The following is a 21,246-nucleotide window of genomic DNA, read 5'->3' on the forward strand; positions in this document are numbered from 1 at the left end:
CCCGTAGTGATTTTTTTTTTTTTTTTTTTGCTGTTAAGTTTCATCAGAACTGCATTGCTTGAAGTCTGCAGGATGCACAGAGAATGAGAAATATAACACGTGCCTGGTTATACCTTAGCTTGGTAAGAGAAAAGTAGGTATTTGCTTAGTGGTTAAACTGGTTATTACTTCTTTTTTTTCTTTTTCTTTTTTAATCCAACTGGACTACTTGTGTAGAGGAAGGTATATTATGGTTCCCTTTGCCAAAAAAAAAAAAAAAAAAAAGGCGTGAGGAAACAGGAAGAAGAGACAGATGATAAAATGGTATTTTCAAAAACACAAAAACAAAACAAAAAAAGAAAAGAAATGACGAAGAAAAGACAACTTGTCCACCAACAGTTCTTCTGCTGCTGATTGGTCTATCTACCTACCTCAGTTGAATCAGATCACTTGCAAATGGCTCTGTGCGCACGTGTGTGTGTGTGTGTGTGTGTGTGCATGGTGTGTGCACTTGTGTCAACTTCTGAGTGAGCGTGTGGTAGTTTGCGTGCATGACGTCATACTTTTTCTTTCTGTTGGCTGTTCGTGAGCGTGTGTTGTTGGGGTGTCGTGAAGCGTTGTACAGTTGTTGTGAGAGCTACATGCGTGTTAAATGTGACTCCCGGTACTTACAACAACAAAAAAAACAAAAAAACAAAAACTTCTCTCAGGTTTGGCAAGACACTTTGAACTTATTTTTTATTTATATGTAGATATATATATATATCTTTTTTCTTCATTGCATTTGAAAAAAAAAATCCTTTTGACCAGTTTTTTTTTCTTTTTTTTTTTTCTCAGGGTTGGCGTGTGGGATGGGGTGGGTGGTGGTGGTTGTGGTGGTGGTGGGGGGGGGGGGGGGGGGGGCTTTCATGGAAGGAGGAAGACGACAATATTAAACTTCATGAGTTCACACAACGGCGAAAAAAAAGAAAAGAAAAAAAAAGAAGCAAGAATTGTGGAGACGAGATATAATGTTGAACATTGCAGTAACCCTATCACTTCCCCCAGGTCGGAATTTTCCGTCCGCATCATTTGTTGTAGGAATTTGAATTCCTTTCTCAAAATCATTAAATTCACTGTGAAATTTTGTCACTATTGGGTTGTATGTTAATATTCCTTTCAAGAAGAATGGGATGTATTATATACTTCCTGATAATAGTGAGGATGCGACATTTTTTTTTATGATGATTATTGCCCACCTTAACCAAAACCTTCCTGGACAAACAGTTGTCACTGAACATGAAAAAGGCTTGGCACTGAAACGGTTAAAGAAATGTTATATAAAAACGTTAAACAATGAGCCCTAGAAATTCCCCCTTCTCCTCCTTGCAGACGCCTCAAGAGAAATAAAAAAACGAAAAGGAAGGAGAGAGGGACATACCCGTTGCAAATCAGGATGCATATTTTATGCAAATGATGTAACATGAGCACATAACACACGCGCTGCTTGTGCATATGTTCGTGTGTGTGTGAAGATTTTTTAAAAATCATAAAGTTTCCTTGATCGTCCCTTTTGTTTTATCTTACTACTTGGTGGTATTTCTTCTTGTGACTAACTGTTCCATCAGTATTAATTAAGTGTGTGAATATATTGTGCGTCATCATTGTGCATCTTGACTTGAATATTTTTGTCAATAAATTGTCTTTAAAGTGATGAAACATGAAGATGAACATTTGTCAATGATTTTTTTTTTTTTTTTTTGAGTCATTGTCGGTTGATCCTGTGTAGGGCATAACAACAAAAATGCAAGTGTATGTCATTTTGTATGTATATCACATATGTATTTGAATGTTATATTGTCATGTTTGCTGTGGTTATAACTTATCATTGCTCATTGTAGGATGAAGAAGAAATTCAGAATTTCCAGCTGAACTGGGTTAATGATGTCAAGGTGATAGTTTTTGATGCGGAAATTTTGTGGTTGTTTTGAAGAAGAAATTTAAGCATTTCAGCTCAGCTGGATTAATAATGTTAAGGTGATAGTTTTTGATGCGGAAATTTTGTGGTTGTTTTGAAGAAGAAATTTAAGCATTTCAGCTCAGTTGGATTAATAATGATGCAGAAATATTGTGGTTGTTTTGAAGAAGAAATTTAAGCATTTCAGCTCAGCTGGATTAATAATGTTAAAGGTGATAGCTTTTTATGTGGAAATTTTTTGTATGTATTCAAGAAGAAATTCAGCGTTTCATCTCAGCTGTATTGTTAACGTTAAGGTGATAGTTTTTTTTTAATATGACAGTATTGTGTTTGTGTTGAAGAAGAAATTAATGTTCAGGTGATAGTTTTGATACGGAAATATTGTTTCTGTGTTGACATAGTTTTTAAGGTATAGATAAATAAATTTTAGCTTTTAATTATTATCAGTGTTGCAATGCTGAGTATAACATATGGCATTTGAAAACTTTTATTGAAGGGGAAAAAAACAAAAGGGATTGGTGGATAACGGTGTAAAATGGAACTGATTCTTCATGTTAGAAGTGGCCACTGACGGGCGCAATAGCCGAGTGGTTAAAGTGTTGGACTTTCAATCTGAGGGTTCCAGGTTCGAATCACGGTGACGGCACCTGGTGGGTAAAGGGTGGAGATTTTTACGATCTCCCAGGTCAACATATGTGCAGACCTGCTAGTGCCTGAACCCCCTTCGTGTGTGTATGCAAGCAGAAGATTAAATACGCACGTTAAAGATCCTGTAATCCATGTCAGCGTTCGGTGGGTTATGGAAACAAGAACACACACCAGCATGCACATCCCCGAAAACGGAGTATGGCTGCCTACATGGCGGGGGGGGGGGGGGGGGGGGGGGGGTAAAAACGGTCATACATGTAAAAGCCCACTCGTGTGCATACGAGTGAACGTGGGAGTTGCAGCCCACGAACGCAGAAGAAGAAGAAGAGGTGGCCACTGAGGAAATCAAAATGTCCCTGGCATAAGTGAAACAGTTCACTGATGCTGAATTTAACGATGCAATAAAACAAATATATGTTTCTTTTCCTTGGGAGGGAGGGCAGGGGGCAGGAGGGGTGGTGCAGTGGTGATCTTTTGATGCAACCTCTTCTTTCTCCTTGGATTTTTTTCTTCTACTTTTCTGTTAATGGAATTTTTGATTTTTTTAAAATTGTTATTTGAAAATTATATATATATATATGTATGTGTGTGTATATATATATATATATATATATATATATATATGTGTGTGTGTGTGTATATATATATATATATATATATATATATATATATATATATATATATATATGTGTGTGTGTGTGTGTATATATATATATATATATATATATATATATATATATATATATATATTAGTACAACCTCTATATTTTTTTGGAATGATTGAACCTTTTGTCCTTGGTATGAACTCTTTGTCTTCTGTCGGTTAATACATTCTTGTAACGTTTTTAATTTTGCAATTTTTTTGTTTTTTTTTTTTTTGTTTTTGTCCAGACCTTAACATTTTGATTTTTTTTCTTTATTTTCCTCTACTGTTCATTCTTCCACCATCTCTCCCTCTCTCTCTCACAGTTTGGTACGAATGAGTCTTTTTTTTGGGTTTTTTTTGTATGTGTGTTATTTTTCTAGTTCTTTATATCTAGGGAGTGTTAACTCACTCAGTACAGCCAGTCCTCTCTTCTCCTCTACACAGATCCCTCGGATGTCCAGTGGGTGTCTGAATGACCCAACCTTTAGCTTCCGTCATCAGAATTGTGGTATTCTTTGTCAACATTCACGTCTTCAGTATAAGAGCCTTCCGCTTGCAATATTTTGATGATGGTAATTGGGGTGAAACGCTGTTAACGTCGTCTCTTTCGCCGTTCGTATGGAGAGGGTTAAAGGGAGGACGGTGAGGGTGTAATAGTGTCATGCATTTGTCTGTTCATGGGCAGATTTTTTTTTTTTTTTTTCTGTTATGTATAATTACTGGAAGTGTAGTAGTTTTTAACACAAGTTTACTTAATGTATGAAATTATAAAACAAAAATTGTACTTGTGAACTCACACCCTCCTGCCTTTTGATGGAAGGAAGAAGTTAAAACCATTAATATGTTAGCCGTTAAAGCCATGCAATTTGAATTTTTGAAAACTCACGCAGATTGATGTTTATGGTCACCGTCAGTTTCCCGTTAAACTTTGGCCATGATGTTACGTAAAAGGGTAGCAGTCATTACCATATTGTTAGATATATGTTGTACGGAGTGGTTATTGAAATGTTTGAAAATGAAGTACTTTTTCAGTCAGATTGGAAACTTAATCCTGTTAGCATCTGTGGTAATTTACAAGATCGTGTTATACTTTCCGTGATTATTCCTCATCAGAGGACAAGAATTCATATCGTAATTCATTTGAGGAATAACTGTTTTTTGACTATTGATTACCCCTCTTAGGAGGGTTTGAATTCATTACCATAACTGCTATTTGAGGAGTAATTAGATTATTCCCTGTCAGAAGATTATTCAAAAACCACATCTCTTATTTTGAGGAATAACAATTTTAGAATATTCTTGATCAAAGGATTAGAAATCATAATCATTTCCCTTATTTCAAGATACCTTTTTGGGGGGTACAGTATTTTAATTTTACACTGTACTCCTAACAAACGCGATCTATGGATGATGATGTCAGCTCAGAAGGATTTAGCATTCATGGCATTAAGATGTTCTTTAGTTAGTGTCCAGTTAGTCCAATCACAATTTTGGATCAGTTGTGTTTTTATTGTGCTGACACCACAGTGTTTCATTTTTAAGCATTTGAAGCAATCAAGAGCGATCACCAACGCTACAGCTGTGTTTCTGTTTTTCATGAAATTTTATCATCGGCTAGAAATTTTCATTCATTCAATAAAAAAAGAAAGAAATCATACAGATGGAATTGCAATGGATTGAGCATTTAATTTTGAGCACTCATTGTGTAAAGTTTTTTTTTTAGTTAAATTTTTTTTTTAATGTATTTATGTGACTGTAGTGTGTATGTATGTTTGTCTCCCATGACAACCATTGCAAAAAACTTAAGATGAAAATTTGGTATGTTTAAGATTTGGCATGAACTGTTTTTCATGTGATCAAATAAATTGTTTCATGTGTAATGATGAGAATTTGTGTGTGTTGTGTGTGTGCGTGCGCGCGTGTGTGGTAAATATTGTAGAATGCGAGTAAATGTTGTTGTTAGAATGACTCAATGAGGGTAGCTGGAGTGGAAAGAAAGATTTTTTTTATGATAGGGAACACACACACACACGCACGCACGCTCACACACAAAATCCCAGAGTTCACATCGCAAGATTTATTAATCTGATGACTTGTAATAAATCATGAAACATTTGAAGCATTTATTTACATGGAAAACTAAACTGACATGACACAAGACCTATTCAACAGTCACTTTAGGGTATTTTGTGGTACAAACATTTTAATTAACCAAAATTCAACTAACGAAGGGAGAGTGAGGGGGAGTAAGAGAGAGAGTATTATTTTGAAAAAAGCAAACTCAAAATAATACTGTTCAGAATAACTGTTCATTCATTTTCTTCAAGATAAGTGAAACTGACAATTAAATGGAATGTCTCATTTTTATTAATTCAAAAAAGGAATGCCAGTTCCTAAATAAAAATCCTTTCCTTACCCTGAAGAAGAAGAAGAAGAAAAAAGTCAGTGATTCATATATATATCTATATATATATATATATATATATGGTTTGCTTTTTCTTTGAATTTTCAAATTAAGAACTGATGAAGGGAGTTTGACTTTTTTGTTTTGAATTTTCAATTTAAGAACCGATGAATAAAACTGGGCTTGTTTCTTTGAAAATCCAAATTAAGAACTGTTGAACAAATTTCAGCTTGTTCTCTTTTGGAATTTTCAAATTAAGAACAAAAAACTAAATTTTGGCTTGGTTTGAAGAAAAGATTATTATGCAGGCTTAAGATTTCCACCTAACTGATAAGTAATTCCTGCAACTAACCTGTTCGAAGCAAGGATGAAAATAGTGCTCTTTATACCTGATCAGCTGCAACACGGACCTAAAGGTAGATACTTTATGAAAATGTATGATAGTCGTGTCCGGATCTGACATTCAGAACAGCAGAGGAGGCAACTGCTGTCAAGGATATCTAGGCCATATATATATAGAGAGAGAGAGAGAGAGAGAGAGAGAGATAGGCAGATATATACCTCCCTCATCAAAGACATGTCATGACAATTGTCAGTCACTGTATAAAGTATAAATTACATAACATATAATCTTTTTTCTTTTAAAAAAAAATTGTACAATAAATATCCATTGATTATTTACTCAGGGACTCGGTCATGGGAGGAGGGGAGGGGGGAGAGGCCTGGGGGGGTGGGGGGGGGGGGGAGATGTTGTTGTATCACAGACTTGGGACGGAAAATGGAATGGAGGGGTCGGGGAAGCATGGTGGTGGTGGTGGTAGTGGGAAGGAGGGTGGGGGTGTAAGGAAGTGATCAAGCATTCTGCATATATACATATATATGCATTAAACTTTCGTACTTCTGTCACTCATGAGCGCAAAAAGCCGTCACTTTAATATTGACCATCACCCTGGTAGGCTCTGTGCATTTTCAGCACCTGAGTTGCTACCTGTTGAGTCAGCAAAGATGGAAAGATACAGAACGAAAACAAATCTGCTTGAAGATAAAAGACATGAAAAGTGATTATGCTCGAAGACAAGAGACCAAAAAAGAGATATGCTTGAAGATAGAGACTGAAAAAAAGATGCATGCTTGAAGATAGAGACTGAAAAAAAGATGCTTGCAGATAGACTGGAAAAGAGATATGCTTGAAAATAAAGATAAAAAAAAGATGTATGCTTGAAAATAGAGACCGAAAAAGATATATATATGCTTGAAGACAGAGACTGGAAAAGAGATATGCTTGAAGATAGAGACTGGAAAAGAGATATGCTTGAAGATAGAGACTGGAAAAGAGATATGCTTGAAGATAGAGACTGAAAAACAGATATGCTTGAAGATTAAAGACATGAAAAGAGATATGCTTGAAGATAGAGACCGAAAAAGAGATATGCTTGAAGATTAAAGACATGAAAAGAGATATGCTTGAAGATAGACCTCCAGTCTCTGTCCCCACCTCCCACACACACACACACACACGTCACAGCCAATATCACTTAAGACAGTGAAAAGACACTGAATTAAAAGAAAGAGCGACACAATTGTCATGTCCTCTGATGTGTGCAAGTGTGGAGAGAAAAAAAAAAAGAAAAAAAAGAAAGAAAGAGAAAGAAAGAAACGGAAAAAAAAAAGAAAGAAATAAACATCCACCACCACCACCAACAACCAACCAACACAGTCCCCCTTATCTCATCTTAAAATATCACCTGCCTCCCAAATCATCAGACACACACATACATACACACACTCAATGAGCATGGACGGAACGCAATGACTGGAATGTTGAGCCGCAAAAACACCCTACACCCTTCAGAAACTGATTAGTGAAATAAATAAATAGATACATAAAAAAAAAAAAAAAAAAAAAGAGTGAATGAAAAAAAAACCCCCACAAAAAACCCCCACAAAGCAATACAACCCCAAAAAGTGAGAAACCTCCCCCCCCCAAAACCTTGTCCTATCACCCATTCAGAACGCACAATTCAGACAAAATATTAATTTTGGAAAATTCTGATTGTAAAGAGAGAGACAGAGAGAGAAAGAGTATTTGAAAAAAACAAAACAAAAAAAAACAAACAAACCCAAACAACAACAACCCTACTTGTCCAAATGCCCACTCAGAGGACACATATAAAAACAAAATATTTAGTAAAATTATGATTGTAAACAGAGAGAGTGAGAGAGAAATAGGTAAAGAGAGAGAGAGAAAGAGAGAGAGAGAGAGAGAGAGAGAGAGAGAGAGCATGTTTGTCACAGATTTTGATTCGAAACAAAACCAAAATTCCTCAGTCGATCAACCACAACAACAATGGTGGTTACTGGTTCGTTTCCGTGTTGAAGCTCTTTGGAGCTTGTTCACAGGTCTTTTCACAAGTACAACTGAACTGCATACGTGGTGGTACAAGACATCGACAGTTGTGACTCATGATAACAGTCTGGGTCAAATTTTGCAGGGAGCTCCTTCCAGTGTGCATCGAGCCTGTTCTTGAATGCATTGACTGATGGGGGCTGTGACCCCACTGTCTGGCAGACTGTTCCAGGTGGTGGCGGTTACGCGCTGAACGAAGAAACTGCTTCTGATGTTGAGTCAGCAGTGTGGTCTGTCCAACTTCAGGCTGTGCCCTCTGGTGTCTCTGCCTTGGAAGCAGCTGATGTGGGGGGGGGTGGCTGGTCAAGTACAGGCCATGTAAAAAAGAGTGGAGTGGTGGCCTAGAGGTAACGCGTCCGCTTAGGAAGCGAGAGAATCTGAGGGCGCTGGTTCGAATCACGGCTCAGCCGCCGATATTTTCTCCCCCTCCATTAGACCTTGAGTGGTGGTCTGGACGCTAGTCATTTGCATGAGATGATAAACCGAGGTCCCGTGTGCAGCATGCACTTAGCGCATGTAAAAGAACCCACGGCAACAAAAGGGTTGTTCCTGGCAAAATTCTGTAGAAAAATCCACTTTGACAGGAAAAACAAATAAAACTGCATGCAGGAAAAAATACAAAAAAAAATGGGTGGCGCTGTAGTGTAGCGACGCGCTCTCCCTGGGGAGAGCAGCCCAAATTTCACACAGAGAAATCTGTTGTGATAAAAAGGAATACAAATACAAATACAAAATACCTATTCTGTCTCATTGAACTTTATTTGAAGATTTTTTTATTTTCTTTTATTCCTGCGCCTGAATGGGCCTCAGGCGTCTCTGATCCTGATTGGTCAAACTTCCGTTCTGACCTTTCACCTATGCATGAACAATAATAATGATTCTTAAAAGGGACACAACTCTTGATGGAATTTTTTGATGCAACCAGAACAATAAATTGTCTGAGACAGAGAATTTTGTGGTGATTAAATTTTTTTTTTTTTTTTTTTTTTTAAGGAAAAAAAAAAGAGAGAAGAAAAATGCTGTTTTGTTTACTGCTCACAACTAAATGACCCTTGATTTAATAGAAAAAAAAACCGTTTCAAAACCATCAAAAACTGTTCAGACCTGCACATGCTGCCAGTAATTGATGGATGGAAAGGGTTAAAATCAGCTCTTTGATTTCCCAGAGAATTATTGTCATCTTTTGTCAAGGACAGACAAACAAACTTTCATTTGGCTGCAGATTGTACGACCAAAATAACACAATCTTGTTCACAGGTCATGGTTAAAATTTACAAGAGAGGGTACGGCTTCAAAATTGTTGTATGATTAGGTCATATAATTTTACTTCTTTTTTTTTTCGCCTGGAAAACTTCTTCTTCTTCTTCTGCGTTCGTGGGCTGCAACTCCCAGGTTCACTCGTATAAACGCGAGTCGGCTTTTACGTGTATGACCGTTTTTTTAACCCGCCATGTAGGGAGCCATACTTCGCTTTCGGCGATGTGCGTGCTGAGTATGTTCTTGTTTCCATAACTCACCGAACACTGACATGGATTACAGGATCTTTAACGTGCATATTTGATCTTCTGCTTGCGGTATACACATGAAGGGGGGTTCAGGTACTAGCAGGTCTGCACATAATGTTGGCCTGGGAAATCGTAAAAATCTCTACCCGTTACCCTCCAGGCGCCGTTACCGTGATTCGAACCTGGGACCCTCAGATTGAAAGTCCAACGCTTTAACCACTCGGCTATTGTGCCCGTCTTCCCCTGGAAAAGAACCCACCCTTGTCCTTTCATCATCTGTCCTGGGTTCAAGTCCTGGTCACAGCGCCTGGTGGTGGAGAGATGGCCTAAAGGTAACACGTTCACCTAGGAAAACGAGAGAATCTCAGCGCGTTGGTTCGAATCACGGCTCAGCCGCCGATATTTTCTCCCCCTCCACTAGACCTTGAGTGGTGGTCTGGACGCTAGTCATTCGGATGAGACGATAAACCGAGGTCCCGTGTGCTAGCATGCACTTAGCGCATGTAAAAGAACCCACGGCAACAAAAGGGTTGTTCCTGGCAAAATTCTGTAGAAAAATCCACTTCGATAGGAAAAACAAATAAAACTGCATGCAGGAAAAAAAAAAGAAAAAAAGGGTGGCGCTGTACTGTAGCGACGCGCTCTCCCTGGGGAGAGCAGCCCGAATTTCACACAGAGAAATCTGCTGTGATAAAAAGAAATACAACAACTACAACAACAACAACAACAAAGGGGTGGAGATTTTTCCCATCTCCCAGGTTGACAGATGCGCAGACCTGCTAATTAATGCCTGAACCCCCTTCGTGTGTGTGTGTGTGTGTACACATGCAGAAGATCAAATACGCACGTTAAAGACCCTGTAATCCATGTCTGTGATCGGTGGGTTATAGAAATAAGAAAATATACCCGGCATGCACCCAACCCCCACCCCCCGACACCCCGAAAACGGAGTATGGCTGCCTACATGGTGGGTTAAAAACGGTCATACACGTGAAAGCCCACACATGTACATTCGGGTGAACGTGGGAGTTGCAGCCAACGAATGAAGAAGAAGATCATGTCATTCAGATACATTCAGTGACAAACAAAATCAAACTACTTCAAGCAACAAAGCAATCTTTCATTCAGTCGCTTCATTATAACAACCCCCCCCCCCCAAAAAAAACCCGACTTGAGATCAAATCCAGATTTTCTGTTTTCTTGAATGGGCAAACATCTTCACAGTTGGAATGTTAAATCCATTCTTTTGATACTGAATTGAAAAAAAAAACACAAAAACAAAAAACAAAAACAAAACCCGCTACAAACTAGGAACATGTTTTACTTCGGTTCATGTCGCATTTTACATTCAGATCATTTGCTTCCTGTACACAGATATTACAGCATGACATTTCCCTGACAATACGATTCCTTCAGGGTTTGATCAAACTTTTCAATAATTTTGTGCAATGATCACAAAATATTCACTTTGATGCTATTTTACCAAAGATAGTTCAAGGAAGAAAAACAGAACAAAACAAACAAAAAAAAAAAACAAAAAAAAAAAAAAAAACAAAAAACAAAAAAAGAAAGCCAGAGATTCTACCTTCAAAATTGCATAGATTCTAACTTCAATACATTCACAATTCGTTTCAAAGTAATCAACCACAACAACAACACATACACACACACACACACACAAAAAAAGCAAGTCTTTCTAAACAGCAGGAAAAAAAAACCCAAAAACAACCCCACCCCAAAACAACCACCCCAAAACTTCATCCAAATCACACACATACACGCACACACCACACCACACAACACAACATTTTTTCACTGAAATCAAACCGTGTCAAGGGAACAGAATATTTGCTTTATCAGATACCGTCCACCCCTTCCCCCTCACCCCCTCCCCCCAAAAATAACCATCATCAACTGTTCAGCAGCAACAAAAAAAAAAAAAAAAAAAAAAAAAAAAAAAAAAAGGTCAGCAGCATCGAATGAACGTTTGCGGGCTCAGAATCTGTCCGTGTAGTGAGCGAGGAAATCGTTCTCCAGGGGCTGCTGTTGTCGTAGCGAGTTGCTGATGGTATGCAGTTCGGCGGTGCCGTTGTCGAGAGCCACCAGCTGCCAATCAGAACATCCAGGGGTCATGTGACACACAGAATAACACACTACTCCTTCATTTTGTAGTAATCATAGTAATGATGGAAATTTTTATATAGCGCCTTCAAAAGATCAAGATGTTTTTTGTTTTTTTTTTACAATAACCACTAAAAAAAGTAATACCAAAAGAAACAATGATAGTGCATAACACAAAAAGATAACAAGTAGCAACGTATCACACACACACACACACACACACACAAACACACTCACAGACACACACACGTTGATGAAAAACGATAAACAAACGATCATATCATCTTGCAACCTTTCCAAATTTTGATAAAGCTCTCTCTCTCTCTCTCTCTCTCTGTCTCTCTCTCTCTCACACACACACACACACACACTACAACCATCCACACACACACACACACACACACACCACAACCATCCACACACACACACACACACACACACACCACAACCATCCACACACACACACACACACACACCACAACCATCCACACACACACACACACACACACCACAACCATCCACACACACACACACACACACACACCACAACCATCCACACACACACACACACACACCACAACCATCTACACACACACACACACACCACAACCATCCACACACACACACACACACACTCACACCACAACCATCCACACACACACACACACACACACCACAACCATCCACACACACACACACACACACCACAACCATCCACACACAGACATACACACACCACAACCATCCACACACACACACACACACACACACCACAACCATCCACACACACACACACACACACACACACCACAACCATCCACACACACACACACCACAACCATACACACACACACACACACACACACCACAACCATCCACACACACACACACACACACACCACAACCATCCACACACACACACACACACACACCACAACCATCCACACACACACACAGCCACACACACACACACACACCACAACCACACACACACACACACACACCACAACCATCCACACACACACACACACCACAACCATCCACACACACACACACACACACTTGCTTCAAGCCGACAGAGCACTGACCAGGTGTGCAGGTAGATTCCTGTTTCCTCCAATCAGTGCTGGGTCGCTGCCCACTGCTACCGCCATCGCTCTGCAACAAAATCATCGTCACAGTCTTTATCATCATCGTTGTCTTTATCGTTATCCGTCTTATCTATTTTATCTATCTATATTCAACATGGTTCATTGTTTAACCCGAAACCAAATCACGTACTACACAAGATGACACAAACACAAACACACACTGACAAACACCCCATCCCCCACAAACATCCCCAACACTCCCCACCCACCCGCACACCCTCTTCCACACACACACACACACACACACACAATAATCACTTGACCTTCCAGTCGAAATGGTGTCAGATTTGACAAGCAAAGAGCCCTGTCTCCTCCACTGGATTGAAGGTCGCACCAACACAAAAAACACCCCTCCCTGCCACCCCCTCCCCCAGCACACTTCTCCTCCACCTCCACACATTTCTCCTCCCCCCCGTCCTCCCCGACACACTTCTCCTCTACCTCCACCCCCCCCGACACACTTCTCCTCCATCCCCACGACACACTTCTCCTCCACCCCCCCCGACACACTTCTCCTCCACCCCCCGACACACTTCTCCTCCCCGACACACTTCTCCTCCGACACTTCTCCTCCACCCCCCCTGACACACTTCTCCTCCGACACTTCTCCTCCATCCCCCCCGACACACTTCTCCTCCGACACTTCTCCTCCACCCCCCGACACACTTCTCCTCCACCCCCCCTGACACACTTCTCCTCCACCCCCCGACACACTTCTCCTCCGACACTTCTCCTCCACCTCCACCCTCACTCCCCTCCCCCCAACACACTTCTCCTCCACCCCCCGACACACTTCTCCTCCACCTCCACCCCTCCTCCCAACACACTTCTCCTCCACCTCCACCCTCACTCCCCTCCCCCCGACACACTTCTCCTCCACCTCCACCCTCACTCCCCTCCCCCCGACACACTTCTCCTCCACCTCCACCCTCACTCCCCTCCCCCCGACACACTTCTTGTCCCCCCCCCCACATCTCCTCCACCCCCTTCCCCCTGATACACTTCTCCTCCAACCCCCCCCCCACTCCCCCCCAAAAAAAACTCCCACCAAATGAACACAATCATCTCCAGAAAGAAACCCCCCCAAAAAAAACAGAGAGAGAAAATAAACGCTCCATGTTCTCCATGGACCTGCATGCAAAAAAAAACCCAAACAAAAACATCACGCCCGCCCCCCCCCCCACCCCTCACCACCACTCCCTCCGCAGCCCCCCCCCCCCCCCGGAAGGCCCCCCACCCCCTCCCAATAAATCTCCCGACCTTCCAGAGGAAATGGGGTCCGATTTGACGGGAAGCAGCCCTGTCTCCACCAGGTCGAAGGTGTACAGCGTGGAGTTCTCCGCCAGCACGAAGAACACGGCCGGCCGACTGCGAGACCACTGCACGGTCAGAATGGCGTGCCCTTCGCTGAACATTGGCCACGAGGACAGAGGGTGCTCTGAAAACAATAGAAAAAAAAGGGGGATGGAGGGGGGGGGGTGTGTGTGGGAGAGTCGTTCGGAAGTGAAGTTAAGGTCATAGTGAAGCTGATTCTTTTTTTTTTTTTTTTTCTTTTTTTCCACCAACGATTGATTTTTTTTTTTTCTCTCCTCACAGAAATCTGAGTATATCATATACATAGACAAATATTTAATGTCATAAAAGAGAGAGAGAGAGAGAGAGAGAGAGAGAGAGAGAGAGGGGGGAGAGGGAGAGGGGAAGAAAGAGAGGGGGAGAGAGGGGGGAGAGAGGGGGGAGAGAGAGAGAAAGGAGAGAGGGGGAGAGAGAGAGAGGGGGGAGAGAGGAGAGAGAGAGGGGAGAGAGAGAGAGAGGGGGGGGGAGAAAGAAAGAGGGGGAGGGGGGACAGAGAGGGGGGAGATAGAGAGAGGGCAGGAGATAGAGGAGAGAGAGAGAGAGAGAGAGAGAGAGAGAAGCTTTGATATTTCACTGTCTTTACCTGCATAGGTCTTTTGACAAGGGGGTGATAAGAGTTATTTCTTACGTCACCACAAGTACAATACCACACACTCTGCTTAGTCCATCAAAGCAAAACAAAACAAACAAAGAAAAACAAAACAGCTTTCATCTAAATACCACACCCTAACAATACATTAAAGACAATGACAATGACAATGACAAATTTTTTATTGGCAAATAGCGTTTTACAGCTCTTGTGCCAAGGGGGATTATTCAGCTTATTTTAGTAGACGACGAAAAGAAAAAGTAAAACAAAAAATAAGGGGAAATAACAAGCAAATAAGTACATATTCATAAACACATTACATTAAAGAGAGAGAGAGAGAGAGATGGAGGGGGAGAGAGGGAGAGAGAGAGAAAGACAGGGAGAGAGACAGAGGGAGAGAGAGAGAGAGAGAGAGAGAGAGAGAGAGAGAGAGAGAGAGAGAGAGAGAATGTGAATGTAGATGCGAATGCGAGTATCTTTATTCAGATTAGGCCAAAGCCCTTGTCTGAAAGGGGTATTACAAAACTGTATGAAACAAAGAATATTTAAAATATGAACATACATTTCTAAACAAATGTAAACAAAAATAGTATAACACGAAACACATGATTGCATTCTAAGTTGTACAAAATATAGAGTAGCCTTTGAGAGAGAGAGAGAGAGAGAGAGAGAGAGAGAGAGAGAGAGTCAGTCAGTGGGAAGTACAGGTGTACTCACTTTGAGATGTGTGGTACAGATGCACTGACTCTTCAGTGTTGTACAAAATATAGAGTAGCCTCAGTGCTTTGAGAGAGAGAGAGAGAGAGAGAGAGAGAGAGAGAGTCAGTCAGTGGGAAGTACAGGTGTACCCACTTTGAGATGTGTGGTACAGATGCACTGACTCTTCAGTGTTGTACAAAATATAGAGTAGCCTCAGTGCTTTGAGAGAGAGAGAGAGAGAGAGAGAGAGAGAGAGAGAGAGAGAGAGAGAGAGAGAGGGAAGTACAGGTGTACTCACTTTGAGATGTGTGGTACAGATGCACTGATCGTTCAGTGTTGTACAAAATATAGAGTAGCCTCAGTGCTTTGAGAGAGAGAGAGAGAGAGAGAGAGAGTCAGTCAGTGGAAAGTACAGGTGTACCCACTTTGAGATGTGTGGTACAGATGCACCAACCCTTCAGTGTTGTACAAAATATAGAGTAGCCTCAGTGCTTTGAGAGAGAGACAGAGAGAGAGAGAGAGAAGTACAGGTGTACTCACTTTGAGATGTGTGGTACAGATGCACTGACTCTTCAGTGTTGTACAAAATACAGAGTAGCCTCAGTGCTTTGAGAGAGAGAGAGAGAGAGAGAGAGAGAGAGAGAGAGAAGTACAGGTGTACTCACTTTGAGATGTGTGGTACAGATGCACCGACCCGTCCTCACAACCAGCCTACAGACAGATGCACAGGATACATATCAGTGCAGGTATTGTGTTGTGTTGTTATTGTATTGTATTGTATTATATTTACTGTATTATATTATATTTACTGTATTGTATTGTATTATATTTACTGTATTGTATTATATTTACTGTATTGTATTGTATTATATTTACTGTATTGTATTATATTTACTGTATTGTATTGTATTTATTGTATTATATTTACTGTATTGTATTGTATTATATTTACTGTATTGTATTGTATTGTATTATATTTACTGTATTGCATTGTATTATATTTACTGTATTGCATTGTATTATATTTACTGTATTGCATTGTATTATATTTACTGTATTGTATTGTATTATATTTACTGTATTGTATTATATTTACTGTTTTGTATTGTATTATATTTACTGTATTGTATTATATTTACTGTACTGTATTATATTTACTGTATTGTACTGTATTATATTCACTGTATTGTATTGTATTGTATTATATTTACTGTATTGCATTGTATTATATTTACTGTATTGCATTGTATTATATTTACTGTATTGCATTGTATTATATTTACTGTTTTGTATTATATTTACTGTATTGTATTATATTTACTGTATTGTACTGTATTATATTTACTGTATTGTATTGTATTGTATTATATTTACTGTATTGCATTGTATTATATTTACTGTATTGCATTGTATTATATTTACTGTTTTGTATTGTATTATATTTACTGTATTGTATTATATTTACTGTATTGTACTGTATTATATTTACTGTATTGTATTATATTTACTGTATTGTATTATATTTACTGTATTGTACTGTATTATATTTACTGTATTGTACTGTATTATATTTACTGTATTGTACTGTATTATATTTACTGTATTGTATTGTATTATATTTACTGTATTGTATTGCAGGGTTCGTCACTAACGGGAGCGCTGAGCGGAACGCTCTGAAAAAACAAATTGCGCTCTGGAAAATTCCTTGACTCAGAGCGCTTGCGCTCTTGATTTTGAAAAGACATAAGCATACACTACTGTATCTAAATTGTTATTCCATTGTCCATCACAAACAAGAGTCAAAAGCACGATCGTTTTGCATTTACCGAAGTTTGAAAGCCGTCTGTTTACGTTTTGTTAGTTCAACCGGAAGTAGGCCTAGTGAAGTGTGGTCCAAGGAAGAGAAGGCCAAACTTTCAAAAGCGTCAGAAAACTGAGAAGCCGGAAAGTGAGAATGAGAGTGAGGAGAATGGATTAAGTGACTCAAGTATCGAAGAGGAATTGATGTAAACAAGAATTAAAGGTGAGAAAATGAATTTATGTTTGAGACTTGTTGCTCTATGTTTTTAGTGTGCGCTCTTAGTTTTCAGTTTGCGCTCATCAAAATTCTGAAACTAGAGCGCAGGCGCTCATGTGAAAAAATGTTAATGACGAACCCTGTATTGTATTATATTTACTGTATTGTATTGTATTTATTGTATTGTATTGTATTTACTGTATTGTACTGTATTATATTTACTGTATTGTACTGTATTATATTTACTGTATTGTATTGTATTTATTGTATTGTATTGTATTTACTGTATTGTACTGTATTATATTTACTGTATTGTACTGTATTATATTTACTGTATTGTACTGTATTATATTTACTGTACTGTACTGTATTATATTTACTGTATTGTATTATATTTACTGTATTGTACTGTATTATATTTACTGTATTGTACTGTATTATATTTATTGTATTGTATTATATTTATTGTACTGTATTAGATTTACTGTACTGTATTATATTTACTGCATTGTATTGTATTATATTTACTGTATTGTATTATATTTACTGTTTTGTATTGTATTATATTTACTGTATTTTATTGTATTATATTTACTGTTTTGTCTTGTATTATATTTACTGCATTGTATTGTATTATATTTACTGTATTGTACTGTATTATATTGACTGTATTGCATTGTATTATATTTACTGTATTGTATTGTATTGTATTATATTTATTGTATTGTATTGTATTTCTCTTTTTTGTCACAACAGATTTCTCTGTGTGAAATCCAGGCTGCTCTCCCCAGGGAGAACGTGTCGCTACACTATAGCACCATCCTTTTTTTTCTTTTTAAAAAAATTTTTTTTTCCTGCGTGCTGCTTTTATTTGTTTTTCCTATCGCAGTGGATTTGTCTACAGAACTGTGCCAGGAACAACCCTTTTGTCGCCATGGGTTCTTTTACGTGCGCTAAGTGCATGCCCCACACGGGACCTCGGTTTATCGTCTCATCCGAATAACTAGCGTCCAGCCCACCACTCAAGGTCTAGTGGAGGGGGGGGGGGAGAAAATATTGGCAACTGTACCGTGATTCGAACCAGCGTGCTCAGATTCTCTCGCTTCCTGGGCGGACGCGTTACCTCCAGGCCATCACTCCACTGTTATTGTATTGTCATCGTGTTGTAGGTTGCATTGTATTGTTATTGTATTGTGTTGTGTTGTGTTGTGTAGTATTACTGTATTTTATTTGTAAAATTACTGTATGGCTATTGTATTATTCTTGTACTGTTACTGTGAAATACTGCAATGTATTGCTGTTGATTTTTTTGGGTTTTTTTGTTGGTTATTGTGTTGTATTATGTTGTACCGATGTTATTATTGTATTGTACTGTAAAATCATTTTATTGTTAATGTATCATATTCCTTTGTATTGTATTGCATTGTTATTGTATTCTTCTTATGTTGTGTTGTATATTGTTACGTATAGTATAGTATAGTATAGTATAGTATAGTACAGTACAGTATAATATAGTACAGTATCGTTATTGCATTGCATTACATTGTTTTGTCTTGTATTGCATTACATTATACTGTATTGTATTGTATTGTGTTGTATTGTGTTGCATTGCATTGTATTGTATTGTATTACCCTTTTGTAACAACTGAATTCTCTGAGTGGAATATGTGCTTGTATTGTATTGTATTGTATTGTATTGCATTGCATTGCATTGTATTGTATTGTGTTGAATTGTGTTGTACTGTACTGTATATTATCTTTTTGTAACAACTGAATTCTCTGAGTGGAATATGTGCTTGTATTGTATTGTATTGTATTGTATTGCATTGCACTGTATTGCATTGTATTGTATTGTATTGTATTGGATTGCCCTTTCGTAACAACAGAATTCTCTGAGAGGAATATGTACTTGTATTGCGTTGCATTGCATTGCATTGTATTGTATTGTATTGTATTGTGTTGTATTGCATTGCATTGCATTGTATTGTATTGTGTTGAATTGTATTGTACTGTACTGTATATTATCTTTTTGCAACAACAGAATTCTCTGAGTGGAATATGTGCTTGTATTGTATTGTATTGTATTGCATTGCACTGTATTGTGTTGTATTGTATTTTATTGTATTGTATTGTATCATACTGTATTGTATTGTATTGTATTACCCTTTTGTAACAACAGAATTCTCTGAGAGGAATATGTGCTTGTATTGTATTGTGTTGCATTGCATTACATTGTATTGTATTGTTCTGTATTGTATTGTGTTGTGTTGTGTTGTGTTGTGTTGTGTTGTATTGTACTGTATTGCATTGTGTTGTGTTGTGTTGTGTTGTACTGTATTATCCTTTTGTAACAACTGAATTCTCTGAGTGGAATATGTGCTTGTATTGTATTGTATTGTATTGTATTGTATTGCATTGCATTGTATTGCATTGCATTGTATTGTATTGTATTGGATTGCCCTTTCGTAACAACAGAATTCTCTGAGAGGAATATGTGCTTGTATTGTATTGTGTTGCATTGCATTACATTGTATTGTATTGTACTGTATTGTATTGTGTTGTGTTGTGTTGTATTGTATTGTACTGTATTGTATTGTGTTGTGTTGTGTTGTATTGTACTGTATTATCCTTTTGTAACAACAGAATTCTCTGAGAGGAATATGTACTTGTATTGCGTTGCATTGCATTGCATTGTATTGTATTGTATTGTACTGTCTTGTATTGTGTTGAATTGTATTGTACTGTATTGTATTATCCTTTTGTAACAACAGAATTCCCTGAGCAGAACATTATGTGCTTGCATTGCATTGCATTGTGTTGCATTGCATTTCATTGCGTTGCATTGTATTGCATTGCATTGTATTGTATCATGTTGTATTGTGTTGCATTGCATTGTATTGTATTGTGTTGTGTTGTATTGTATTGTATCACCCTTTTGTAACAACAGAATTCTCTGAGGGGAACATTATGTGCTGCTCTCCCCAAGGACAGTGCGTCACTACAGTGAGAGCGCCACCCTTTATGTTTTTGTCTCTACCTTCAAGTTCATTTGTTTTCTTATCAATGTGCTTTTTCTTTTTAACATACTTTTGCCAATGTGCCAAGTATGCACACACGCACACAAACACACACACATACACACATGCATATACCTCCTGACACATGCAAACACATACGTGCATAAACAAACACATCAGAAACCACACAAACATACAAACACACGCACACACACAAACATATACATACATACAAACAGTACACACAAATACACACACGCACACACACACACGCACCAACACAGACATGCATTTCCACACACACACACACACACACACACACACACACCTCTCCCTATACACATACACACCAACACACGCATAAACCTCTCAACACATACAAACACACACACACACACAAACACACACATATACACACAAACACACAAATAATCTTCCCAACACATACAAACACACACACACACAAAACACACACATACACTTCCTGTCACACGCACACACACACATACACACCAACACACACATAAATCTCCCAACACATTCACACACACACACACACACATACAAACACACACACATACACATAAAAACACACTCCCACACATACACACGAACACATACAAACAAACACTTCCTGTCACACGCACACACACACATACACACCAACACACACATAAATCTCCCAACACATTCACATACACACACACACACACACATACAAACACACACATATACACATAAAAACACACTCTC

The 21,246-nt window shown here is 38.7% G+C and overlaps 1 protein-coding gene and 1 long non-coding RNA gene across 2 annotated transcripts in view; one reads left to right on the top strand and one right to left on the bottom strand.

Moving 5' to 3' along the window:
- LOC143276458 (uncharacterized) overlaps window positions 1–21,246 on the top strand; it is a 471,243-nt gene that overhangs the window by 88,611 nt on the left and 361,386 nt on the right. The gene's annotated exons all lie outside the window — the stretch shown is intronic.
- The window catches only part of LOC143276389 (cytoplasmic dynein 2 intermediate chain 1-like), an 87,706-nt gene continuing 77,979 nt past the window's right edge, over window positions 11,520–21,246 (bottom strand). The window contains exons 33-36 of the mRNA XM_076580877.1: window positions 16,125–16,170; window positions 14,079–14,256; window positions 12,756–12,825; window positions 11,520–11,652 (exon numbers count right to left, since the gene is read on the bottom strand). Of these exons, the coding sequence (XP_076436992.1) occupies window positions 11,542–11,652; window positions 12,756–12,825; window positions 14,079–14,256; window positions 16,125–16,170 (405 nt within the window). The 3' untranslated portion in view covers window positions 11,520–11,541. The remainder of the gene's footprint in view (window positions 11,653–12,755; window positions 12,826–14,078; window positions 14,257–16,124; window positions 16,171–21,246) is intronic.

This window comes from Babylonia areolata, chromosome 32 (genome assembly GCF_041734735.1).
Source record: "Babylonia areolata isolate BAREFJ2019XMU chromosome 32, ASM4173473v1, whole genome shotgun sequence".
Lineage (NCBI taxonomy): Eukaryota > Metazoa > Mollusca > Gastropoda > Neogastropoda > Buccinidae > Babylonia > Babylonia areolata.